At 39.7% G+C, this 12258-nt stretch overlaps 2 protein-coding genes across 3 annotated transcripts in view; one reads left to right on the top strand and one right to left on the bottom strand.

Annotated features, from left to right (window-relative positions):
- Positions 1-327: 327 nt before the first annotated feature.
- mnx1 (motor neuron and pancreas homeobox 1) lies at positions 328-3059 on the bottom strand. Its single transcript, XM_035619261.2, has 3 exons — positions 2470-3059; positions 1576-1736; positions 328-1098 (listed from the first exon to the last, which is right to left on the bottom strand). Exons 1-3 carry the CDS (start codon positions 2957-2959, stop codon positions 817-819), a joined length of 933 nt encoding a protein of 310 aa, XP_035475154.1. The 5' UTR covers positions 2960-3059; the 3' UTR covers positions 328-816.
- Positions 3060-8991: 5932 nt separating this feature from the next.
- ube3c (ubiquitin protein ligase E3C) overlaps positions 8992-12258 on the top strand; it is a 30300-nt gene continuing 27033 nt past the window's right edge. For both annotated transcript variants that reach the window (XM_035619279.2, XM_035619278.2), the window contains exons 1-4: positions 8992-9146; positions 9759-9869; positions 9953-10006; positions 10184-10258. In XM_035619279.2, coding sequence (XP_035475172.1) covers positions 9804-9869; positions 9953-10006; positions 10184-10258 — 195 coding nt within the window. In that variant the 5' untranslated portion in view covers positions 8992-9146; positions 9759-9803. The remainder of the gene's footprint in view (positions 9147-9758; positions 9870-9952; positions 10007-10183; positions 10259-12258) is intronic.

Here is a 12258-nt window from a genome sequence, read left to right as displayed (position 1 = left end):
CCATTGCTAGTGTGGTGTGAAATGTTTCCTCCGTCTGCCTGCCTACTCGCTGTTTGCTCTCACTGCACGTTTGCACAGATCCGACAGCGCTATTAACAGTAATTCCCATGACCCCACCTGTCAGAGCAAGGAGAAAAACACACGCCTTTTGTCCGCATTCCGCCTGAAACTCTGCCTACATCGTAAATCAAGGGACTAGATATAATTAATAAATAATAATAATAAATAAGGCTTGTGCCAAAATACCAACTGAGTTTTTTATAAAAACATTTTATTTCACATTGATTCCACCGAGAGAGACGCTAAATAATAATTTAGCATGCACTGGTATGACCATTTTATAAATACAGTATAGAAAAATAAACATAACTTTTTTTTTCAGCGTGACATGACACATTACAGAAGTATAACACCACGAAGAACAAAATAGGGCCAAGAGACAAATGGCAGCGGACTATTGGCGGTGTGGGCTATAGGAATCAAACACAAAAAATCAAAAATTGTAACGTCCTGATTCAGTTTACAGCGTTTTTGCGTATGAATCATGCAATAGCCTATATCACAGTTTGCCAACAGCCGAGTGCTGAAAGATGTTTGAGTTATAATAACCTATACAGTCTTTATTGCTTGTTTATTCGGACATGAGGTCCATTCATTTTTGACCAAAACTTTTATTCTTTTCATAACAAAAAAATGCTAATTTATTCCATGTAGATGATTAGAGGTTGGATTTCATGCAACTGCATTTTATAGCGAGAATCCCTCACAGTCATTATAAATGGAGACCGTCCTCCTTCTTCTTCTTCTTCTCACGCTTCAAGGCTGTGGACTTATGTCACTGGTGTGATTCCTCTCTTCATCCGATGAGCAGTCTGACGAGTTGTACAGGAAATTCTCACCTTCGTCGTCGTCACTGTCCCTGAAGTCTCTTATTCTGCCGTTTTTTGAGTCTGTCTTGCTGTGATAGTCCGACTGTTCGTCCGATTTCTCCTGGCCACTCTTACTGCCTTTTTGCTTGTCGGCCTCCTGGGCGGCCTGCTCTTTGGCCTTCTTACTTCTTTTCCACTTCATTCGTCTGTTCTGGAACCAGATTTTGACCTGGAGAAAAGATAATTGTTTTTTTTAGTTTATTTGATTTAATCACGCGCTGTGAAAGAAGAATGTGCATCCTACAAGGCCCTATAATGGCGTTATTATGCGTAAAGTTTGCGTAAAGGTGACCAATCCACCTGACAATGGCCCCTAAAGGTGGTAAAATTATCCTGCATTGAAATCATGTCTACAATGTTATTACATTTAATGTTATGAGTTTATTCTTTTAAATCCCTTGTATAAGCAAAACAATACATGACTCAACAGGCATTTCCCATTGCAATTTAAATACCCTTGATGACTACCTATGGGATTTTTCAGAAACAAGTGAGATGAAAATTGGGTTTCACTGCATTTCTCACTTGTTTTTGTTTCAATTTATTTTTCACGTATTTTTCATATTAAAACCACTTTTTTAAATGTAGGGTGTATGGGACCGAACCGAACGTTTAACAGAAGCCCGTGGGTGCATCCATCACGTACCTGTGTTTCTGTCAGCATGAGGGACGTGGCCACTTCAAAGCGCTTCGGTCGCGACAGATACTTGTTCAGTTTGAACTGATGCTCCAGCTCCAGCAGCTGCTGACTTGTGAACGCAGTTCTGGGTCTTCTGCACTTGCCAAGTAAGCCGGACTGCGCCTGAGCTGCAAGAATAAGAAAACAACATCAGCTGCATATTTTCATTGAAGTTTCACCCCAGTAATCTGGGTTCAATAATGACCACACGGTCGATGCCGGTTTATGGCAAGAAATGATAATAACATTTGGACAATATTGCCAGCCCGCTACTGTTATGGTGTCATTTCCCACGTCTCTGGGCTTCCTCTTTAGGCAACTAAAGTAGTCCACATGTGAATATGTCCACAGAGAAGCTATTTGCCACTGCGTTTTGAACAAATCTGTTAAAACGAGCGGAAACAAGAAGGCAGTATCTAGTGAGCAAACAGCATGTCGACTGTGGGTTTCACACTCATCTGCTACTTTCCCACTGTCCATTATCTGTCAATTTTAGTTCCTCTCAGAAAAGCCAGCACACCGTGACAGCCTGTTCATTCAGACCATCTTAATATCTGATAGATTTAATGCACCAAAACTCTCCAAACCGACTTTCTGTTGAAATGGATTACGAATACCATGCCAACCTTTCTTAGCTCAGCATACGATGAGTTAAAATAGCAGTATCCAGACCTACATTATTTTTAGAGCTATTTTTTGTTCATATTTGTTAGAAAAATTGCAATGCATAAACCTGACTTTTTTGACGTTCTGTTTAAGATAAGACTGTGTCTATTTGGTTGTATTAAGATTTATTTGGATTTTTTTTTTTAAAAGGATATATATTTATCATAACATCCTGTAATAAAAACAGCTACTCACAATTAAAGTCAGACATTTTGGGCAGCATCATCCCGGCTGTGGAGACCCGGAGCCAGTGGTCCAGCTGGAAGCTGCTGGCTGTCAGTTTGATGGGATCACTGGTGTGGTGGTGGTGGTGATGGGAGCTGTGTGGATAGGAGTAGGACAGGGCAGGGTGTTGGCCTAGGGCAGCAGCCGAGTAGGTATACATGGGGTGGCCGTAGAGAGCCTGCGCCGGGATCCCTGCGGTACTCTGCGGATGTAATCCAACCATGCTGTGAGGACTGTTGAGGAAACCTGGTTTAGGGATCAGCCCGCAAGTGGAAATCCTCGGCGGAGACGGCGTTTCGGCGCGCAAAGCCTCGGCGCTCAGCTCCGGGGCCGCCACGCTTCCGGACGACGGGATGGAGGAGGAGGACAGGGAAGTCACAAGCGCAAGCGGAGAGGTCTGCACCTTGGGTGTATCGACTGCTAAAAGCGCGTCAATGCGAAAGTTTTTGGACTTCTCCATTGGGCTCCCGGTGCACGTCCTTGTCGCCTCGGCTGCTGGTGAACGACAGAGAAGTCAGTGGCGTTTTCCCACCTCTCCAAAGTTATGATGAGGACCGGAGTGTGAGAGTGAAGCTCTGTGTGACACTTAGTCCCCGTCAGATGGAGGCGATTGGTGCAGCCGTCTGACAGGGGGCTGTCCCAAACTCTGTATCGGACCCAACAACGCCACTCTGCTGTAATCACGGTAAAGCATGGTCTTGGTTGCGTTTTTGCTTTCATAAAATATTGCCGTAACAGAAAAAAAAAGTTTCAAATAAAATCAGATTTTTTAAAACGATGTGGTTTTTTTCTTACTGTATACAGCAATATGAATTTGGGTTCAATGTGACTAATAATAAAGGATGCATTCATTCGTTTTTAATTAAGTGTGCTGCACATTTCTGTGCATTGTTGTTTTATTCTGCGTTATTAATCATAACATTGTAAATTGTGTAAGATTGGATTTTTTTTATCTTCCTCTTTCTTTTAATCAAAACCTAATCTAATTATTTATTCTCCAGATGTTGATGACCTCCTCTTGCTGACACAGGAGATGCCCTCTCTTGTTCCTGCGTCACGGTCCATCTCAGGATAGGAGATGGTTTAATACACATTTTGTCAAACTTTAAGCTAAACAGGAAAGAAAAACACGATGAAATATCAAATGACAATACTCAACAAACGAGTATTGTTTCGAATAGAAAACAGACTATACGGTGCTATATTCGCTTATTGAATCTAGGAATGTAAATTTAAAAATATAAGCTGTTACAACAGAAAGACATCATGCGCAAAAATGAACATTTTGAGCCGGGGCACCCTGAGAGGCCAACAGGGAAATTTAAGTAAAAGCCCTCCTTCTGTCGCCCCCCTAACCCGGGGGGGACACGGACTCGTTCTAATGGAGCCGCATAGAGTCAAATCAATCAGGTTACACCCTCACTGCTTCTGATATGATCATCAGCGAAAAAGGTTTTCTTTTTTTAGTCTTTTGCTTATGGACTTCCGTACAAAGAAAAGCTAAATTATCACCAACAAAAAAAAAAAAAAAAATGAAATGTGTGCCCGTGTATAATGATAATATCGTTGATATTTTTCATATTAAAAACAATATGGCCAAATATCCATAAAGCCATGGGCAGCTATCAAATAAGGTCAAATTTAGACACAACGTGTGAACAACGAGCAGCAAAATTATTTGTAATTGAAACTCTTGAAGTGTGATAAGGCGAGGGCTGTAATAGGCCCGTGGCTCCTGGTGACTTCGGTCTAATAAGCCACTTAAAGTTAATGGAAGCGGAGGTCGAAATGAGAATTATTGACACCCCGTTGCCCTTAACCTGTCTACCAATAAAGCTGATTAGTTTTTGTCAATTCATCAGCTAACCGCGCTGCGCGGGACGTTTATTTGCTCGGGGGAAATCAACAAGTCACCGGGTAGTATCCAAGTAAAGGATCGCCATTTAATTGTGGCCCTTGATGATCATGACCAATTACAGAATGATAACGGTGAGATTGATGTGGGTTGGGACGTGGGGTTGCATGGAAACGTGGACAAAAAGAAAGAGAGAGGAAGACAAGGGGGAGTGAGTCAATCCACTAATGCAGCCCACTTCTGCCACCAAACATCCAAACCAATTTTAGTAAGGGAATGGTACAGTGACGCTTGGTGTGACAGCTATTAGACTGAGGGGTCTCCAATCTTTTATCACTTTGTCCCCATGTGTTCCTGGAGTGAGAATTATTTTTTTTTACGCAAATGTATATCTGTTTGTTTGTTTAATATTTGCTCTAAGTCATAACGATGAATAAAACGCATCCACTTGGGAAGATCACATGAAAGGCGGAGAGAGTGTGGCAGCAATGTCAGAATTATTATGGTATTGGAAAGGGCTAAATAAACAGCCTCACCTCTGGACATGCGGCAGAACTGAGCCGCCAAAGGGGGAGTCTTATTTTGCAGTTTTCTCATCGATTAAACGATTTTATCAACCATCTGCATGATTATTATTATAACAACAGCCGGACTCTTGATAGCCACGCGCCCGACCAGCGCCTTGTCCCCACCTCGGGTTTAATTTCATTAAGGGGCCTCGCATGAATATTTCTATTAAAGCAGCGGTGAAATATGGAGCCATTTAGTATTGGCCTTCACCGATCAGCAGATTTATCGCTCCTTTTCATCACATAGGGGAGAGCAAATGAATAAGGCGCCCAAGATGGAACCGGACCCTAAAACCCTCGTCTTTCCTGAAAGCTGTTAATTTGCTCCGTAATTACTTTCACAATTAACTAAAATACAAATCAAAATGACAAATCGGGACAGCTTATATATTAATTACGTTCGGTAAATGTGTTCATTATGAAAAGGCAATTTAAAGGGACCTGCACTGTCTCTTTTAATGCAACAAATGTGTTCGGCTGAATTGGCACAAATGGACGCTTCCATGAAATGTGTGAAACTGCTTTAGGAAACATTTATGTCTGATTCGTCCCACAGGCTGCCTCATTACTGTCAGAGAAAAAAATGTAATGTCAATGTCAATATGAGACAATTATCTACAGCTACAATAGAAGACTGAAAGTGACATCCACATCTCAAAGTTTGCAAAAGTCAATATCTCGGACGTGTTATCAGCACACTGTGAATAGAGAGAAGAGTGTGGGCTACCCACGTCCCCTTCAACACGGTAAGCTCTCAGATTTATACATAGGTCCAATCAGATCTTATTGATGAAACCATTTGCCTGTGCCTCGTGCTCATGCTTTTAAAGCCTTATTCGTTCAGCCAATGAAGAGCCCAATCAAATAAGTCATCAGTTTGTTGACAAACTAAAGGCTGCAACAATAATGATGGTGATGATAACATTAAATACAAATAGAAGAAGAAGAAGCATCCTATGAAATATAAATGAAAAAAGAAAAGAATAAAAATAAAGAATAAATAATAATTATATTATTACAGCTTTTCTTTGCCCACTCTGAAGTCATTGCTATGAACTATAATACAAAAAAATGTGAGGAAAATACCAAACATAAAAAGTACAAGTAAACCAAAAAATATCAAAGACAGGAAAATCATAAAAAAAGAGGTTCCAGGTCTAAATATTTTTACCTGTAACATATAAACTTAAAGATAAACAACTTTCTAATTTACAAAGTCTATAGGAAGCTATGGTTGACTTACATTTTATTAGACATGTGAACGTATATAAAAACTGATTAAGATAATTAAGCGTCAAAGATCAGATTTTTTCATGGGGTCAAACAACAACACCTTAAGAAACATAAGTACTCCCTCTATGATAACCACCATACTCTTCACTTTGTGTGTAAAACATGTAATACTTTGAAAACTAATGTACATGCTTGGAAATCAAGCTAGACTCTGTAAAAGTCTGTAAAAAAATCAGAATAGTAATATGTTACTATCACAAATTATAACACAATAAGATTAATTTCCATATGCATGAAATATAGCACAGAATGAAAAGACTTAAATCTGAGGCGGCAATAAGAATGGAAAATAAAGAACATTTAAAGAATAAAATAGCCCTTGAACTATATTATACACTAAGCCAGAGTTTTTCAGCGATCTCCCTTCACTTCCATTGCTGCCTGTAGTAACAAAAACATAAAATTTGTTCAAAATCTGAAATGGGCATTGTTAGCTAATTGTTATTGTAAAATGGGTACCAAATGTTAACTCTTATATGTCAGTTAACTGTCCTCGACTGTATCATTCCGGTATCATTCCCTCCAATGATAAAGTTTATCCAAAGAATGAGCCATGAGGTACGTTGCAGGTAATTAAGGACTGTGAGGAGATGAACATGTCCAGACATTATTTCATATTAGAATGTGAAAATAATCATTCCAGCACAACTCAGTTCATCAATGAAGATGATGCACAGTATTGAGTGCAGCGCTAAAGTTATGCAGCTTGAACACTCGCCCATAATGCAGTTCAATAAGATATTAACACAAGAACAGTTGCAGTCCTTTTTCAGCAGGAAATGTGGTTTTGGCTGGCTGGCCTGTGATCACCCCATGGGGATGGCATACATTTTTAAGATGAAAATTTTTTCTGAAATTAAAACTCAGCTTTTCTAGATTTAGGGAAAATAATTGGGATTTGTGTGTCTGTTAACAAGGTCAACAATGAACTTGCGAGAAGGACTAGAAGTGAGATGAAAGATGGAAGTTTGTACATTTGATAAGATTATTTTGTCAAATATAAATGTGATTCAACTTCCTTTTATTGTTGTATTTATTTATTTGTTTATGATTCCGCTGTGTAAATAGAGTTTTGTGAAACCTGATATACTGTGTCAATGTGGCAAAATAAAAAATTGATACCTCCCTCTACTGAAATACATCACAAAATAAACCATTCCTGATGACTCAAGTGAAGAGTTCATCCATTAATTTTCTGTGCCTTTGCCTGATCTTAACACCTCAATGAAATCCATGACTAGCAAAAGCGTTTTTGCACGTACGTTTATTGATGAAATTAAAAAAGTCCTGATTTACCGAATATACAGATAAACCTCAAATTCAAGGGAAAGCATTAATGTGTAATCACGAACCATTTTTTTCCCGCACTGATCAGTGTTGGTCCAATTTGTAAAACACATAACGTTTTGATGTCTTATCACTTTGAGAAAACTGTTTTCAGGAGGCCAAATGGTACAAACATTTTGGGCATTTTAATTAATATCCAACACAAAATACCATCAGAGGTATCTGATCAGTACTAAATGTATTCAGCAGCATGACAACAACCACAATCAACCAGAGTCATTAAGATATGTCTTTGGCAACACGTGGAGGAACAAGGAGTCTTACAACAGATGGTATGACCCCCACAGAGTTTTGGTCTCAACATCATTGAGTCAGTCATGGGATGACATGAAGAAACAGAAGACAGTGAGGCAGCCTAAATCCACAGAGGACCTGTAACAAGTTCTCCAAGATGTTTGCAACAACCTGCCAGGTTCCATGAAAAACTGTGTGCAAGTGTATCAATGAGATCATGGTGCTGTTTCGAAGGCTAAATGTCATAATTTGAGTAACTACAAAAAGAGGTGCACTATACCATTGTCCTATTAGTGAGCAACTTACAGGATGTTAACATTCATCTGTCAAAAATGGACCCAGAAATTTGACGAAATGTGTGTTGTATTGCATATATACATAATTTAAAGTGTATCTGTTACATGGTCACATTGGTTAAACTTAACATGAGGGCTGTATTTGAATTCATGTCTACACATTCATATCATATTTATTTGATATGACTGTTTTTTTTTTGGATGGACGGATTTGACCTACATACCACTATTTGTTGACCACCGCAGAGCATCTTTTTAACCATTACATTTACAACAACACCAACGATAATATATTAATTATGATCATTCCGCACACACACACGCACGCACGTACACACACACACACACACACACACGCACGTACACACACACACACACACACACATACAAAGGCATAATACATAAGAGGATTTATTGTCATCGTAGTTGTGCAACGGAATTTAGTTTGGTAGCTGTCAGAGACACCAGCAGCAATATTCAAAACAAGATCCGAAAGACTAATCAAGAATATGTACAAAACTAAAAGAAAAATATACACAATCTAAACAGGTTTTAAAAAGTATATAGGATATATACAACAATGTGCAACATGTGATGGCTCAAACAGTGCAGGGTAAACAGGAGATGTAAAGTAAGTGGTAATCATTTTTTCTGTGCATTAGCAGCAATATGGGGAGGGGAGGGGGATGGGGGGTGGATAAAACAACTAGCTTGCTTGCAACACACACGCACACACACACACACCTGCGCGCGCACACACACACACACACACACCCCCCCACACACACACATACACACAGGTCTCAGAAGCTTCTCAATGGATCTAGCTGAGAGGCGGGTTTAAGTCTTTGAAGTCGTTATTGCGTTATTGACATGACTCTTGTCCAATCAGCTGCCTGAAATGGCCGGAAACGGATGCTGTTATTCCGGCTGTTCCCTGTTATATGTTGATGTCTGGAGAGAGGAGGAAAAGAAGACTTGACGTTTGGATTAACCTAAACTGCCTTCACAGAGTTACTGTGTCTGTTTCACCCCTTAATTCAAAAGTCAAAGGTAAAAGATTCACTGGTTGTTGATTCCCGGTTCTCAGATGAGTGTCCTGTTACATGAGCGATGTCAAAAGGGACATGCGGATGGGAAGACACCCCCGTAAAGTCAGCCTTTGTGGGTGCTTCACCGCTATGCTAGCTAGCTGCAGTGCTAATGTCAACAAAATCATGCTACTTACACATGTGCGAGGCAGTGGTGCGACTTGTCATCAATAAATGTTTCCTAATGTGGCGTCTCCAGTGTTGCTTGGAGTCGAACAACGTAAACAGCGTTGTTTATTGCCTGACAGCTGCTGAGTCATTAGCTAGCTAAGTTCACCGGCTAGCTAACCATTGTTGTAACCAAACTAAAGCTGTCAGCCGGATAAGTAGCTCAGGTTAAACTTCTGTTTTATCGTTGCACAGTGGCCCACATTGAAGTTCATGCCTGTTTTATTTGCCCTCATTTATAACTAACTGAAAACGTAGCACCGTGTACAATTATAGCCGAAGTTAATAGTTTACAAGTTAGAGCAAAATCACGAGTCGTCGTCGGGACATTTTTGTGTCATGTTGTCACTTGGTTTCAGTGTTTGCTCTACTACAGAGTTTATATTCGTTTCACTTTCTCTTTCAGATATTAGCGGCAACATCTGAATCAGTCAATGGGAAAAATCTAACAATGTTTAGCTTTGAGGGAGATTTCAAGACAAGACCCAAGGTATCACTTGGAGGAGCGAGCAAAAAGGTTAGTGTTGTTTGACCTTTCACAGTGACTTTGTAACCTTGTAACTTATTGTTCCTATTGGTTCTTGTGTTGTTGTTTTTCAGGAGGAGAAAGCATCTCTGCTGCACCGCACTCAAGAAGAAAGAAGAAAAAGAGAGGTAACCAAGTTTGTGCCGTGGACAGTCATATCAATGTCACTGCGTGCATTTGTTTTGTGTGCCTTTTTGAAAGATCCTTTCTTTCTTGGAGGAGGATTTCTTTTTACAATTAAATTCATTCTTCTTAAATACATACGAAGAAGTGCTTGTAGTAAGATGTGTTCTTCTATCACTTAGGATGAAAGGAGACGTCTGAAGAATGCCATCATCATTCAGTCCTACATACGTGGCTACCAGGATTTGAAACGACAAGTAAGTCTGCAAGAACTATGCAGACCTCTTTCATATGGATTATATAGCTATTCTATTGGTTTTAGATCTAAAACACCCCCTTCCAAACCAAATGGAAGGGGGTGAGAGTTCTACTTTGGAAATTTCCTGTGATGTTCTTGAGTCAAATAACAGGTTTTGAAATTGAGAAAGGTAAGAGCAAGGAAAAAGCCAATCTGTCAGTACAGATTAGTGAAAGTAACTACTTTAAGGACGTTGGCTTTGAATCTGTGATGAGATGTGCCGACTTGATAACTTCCAGTGACACTGAGTGTCAGCACTCGCATAAAACCCTGTGATGGTTTTGCAGAAATTGAAAATGGTTTCTGTTTGTGTGTTTTTAGAGATATGGTTGTGTCATAGTGTGCTGAAACACCAGGGCTCCAGACCAACTTTTTACATCGGTTACACCGGTGCGCCTTACCTTTTCATTTGTGTGCACCAACACAACATTTTAATTCAAAGATTTTTGCTGCGCCTTTTGGCACCACAATAATACACCTATTATACCTTTTTCTTGACAGTTCCCATATAAATTTGGAATTTCTTAACACATTATGTAAATTACTGTAAACAGGAATGAAGTTGATTTTTCATGATGATGATTTGGGATCTAAATTTTGTAAATGGTAGCTTATCTTTGGTGATATTATAAGCAGTGATACATTTTATTATTATTTCTGACTTGAAGCAATGAGGAGAAGAAATGTTTAGTTTTTCAGACTGTACACACAGTACATAGTTGAACACTGAACAGCTCTATTTTGAACAAATAACTAATATAAAGTACATGATGTTCTGTGTTGAGTGATGGGACTAACATAAAGCGCATCAAATAAATAAAATAACACAACTCTATATGTACAGACAGACTGTTAGACTATTGTAAAGGGTTGTAGTTCTTTTTCTATGAACCAGGTCACGGAGAGGTGTCACTCATTCACCCTCTCCTCAGTCATCCTCCTAGAAGCTGCAGCTGTTGTCTCTGACTGGGACCAGCAGAAGTAGAGTTGACTTTAACTTTCACTAAATATTTCCACAGATCACTCATGTTACTGCCTTTACTTGCAAAATATTAGTTACACTTGTGGCAACGAGCATCGATTTTTTGACCGGTTCAATCACTGACACATCGCCTAACGTAGAAGGTCTGAGTGTCACAAGCAGTGGGAGCTGGCGCCGATGCTGCCACCGCTCCTGCCACCTTGAGCTTATTGATTCTACGGTCTTTCATAATATTTCCCCGGGGCCCGTTTAATACCGGATTTCGATGACCATCCCTAACTACCAACATTCAGTGAATAAGAATACCAGTATCAGAGACCAAGGCCCGCCCTTCTCTGCCTCTGGTTGTCTCCGACCTTGGTTTTCTTCTTCGCTATAGGCTGGTGGAAAAAGAACATGGCGCTACACACAGACAGACCAGCTAAATGTCAGGCGCGACCAGGGAAAATTCTTAGTTGCACTACACAGATATTTGTTCGCACTCAGAACACAACAGTCAGTTTGTGAAGCTGTTGGTGGTTCCACAGTGGCAGACATGTATTGAAATGGATTAGTGTATGTAACTTTAGAAATCTGAATTGTGCTTCTGTTTGAATGCACATCTCTGATTTGGAACAGTGACTGCTGTAAAAAAAAAACAAAGAAATAAATAAAATACAAAAAGTAGTGCATACATTGTTTGACAGTAAAGATTTAAAAATTATTTGTATAGCTCCAAATCACAACATACCTCGTCTCAAGGCATTTTATATAATGAGGTTGAGACCTCACAATATATTACAGAGAAAACCCAATAGTTCCCACACGTAGATGGTTCAGTAAACACAGGAGCAGCTCTAACTATAACATTTATCAAAGAAGAAGGTTTTAAGTCTAACCTTAAAAGTAGAGATGGTGTCTGCCTCCCTGACACAAACTGGGAGCTGGTACCAGAGGAGAGGAGCCTGGTGGCTGAAGGCTCTGCCTCCCATTCTAGT

This window comes from Scophthalmus maximus, chromosome 21 (assembly GCF_022379125.1).
Source record: "Scophthalmus maximus strain ysfricsl-2021 chromosome 21, ASM2237912v1, whole genome shotgun sequence".
NCBI classification, from domain to species: domain Eukaryota; kingdom Metazoa; phylum Chordata; class Actinopteri; order Pleuronectiformes; family Scophthalmidae; genus Scophthalmus; species Scophthalmus maximus.
This window is presented reverse-complemented; position numbering and strand designations above follow the sequence as displayed.

What these genes read in the sequence shown, in the direction of transcription:
- mnx1 (XM_035619261.2), bottom strand. Translation starts at nt 2,959, where the DNA reads ATGGAGAAGTCCAAAAACTTTCGCATTGACGCGCTTTTAGCAGTCGAT. An exon ending in CAAAATGTCTGACTTTAATT is followed by an intron (nt 1,737 to 2,469) that starts GTGAGTAGCTGT and finishes TTATTCTTGCAG; the next exon opens with CTCAGGCGCAGTCCGGCTTA. An exon ending in TCATGCTGACAGAAACACAG is followed by an intron (nt 1,099 to 1,575) that starts GTACGTGATGGA and finishes TCTTTTCTCCAG; the next exon opens with GTCAAAATCTGGTTCCAGAA.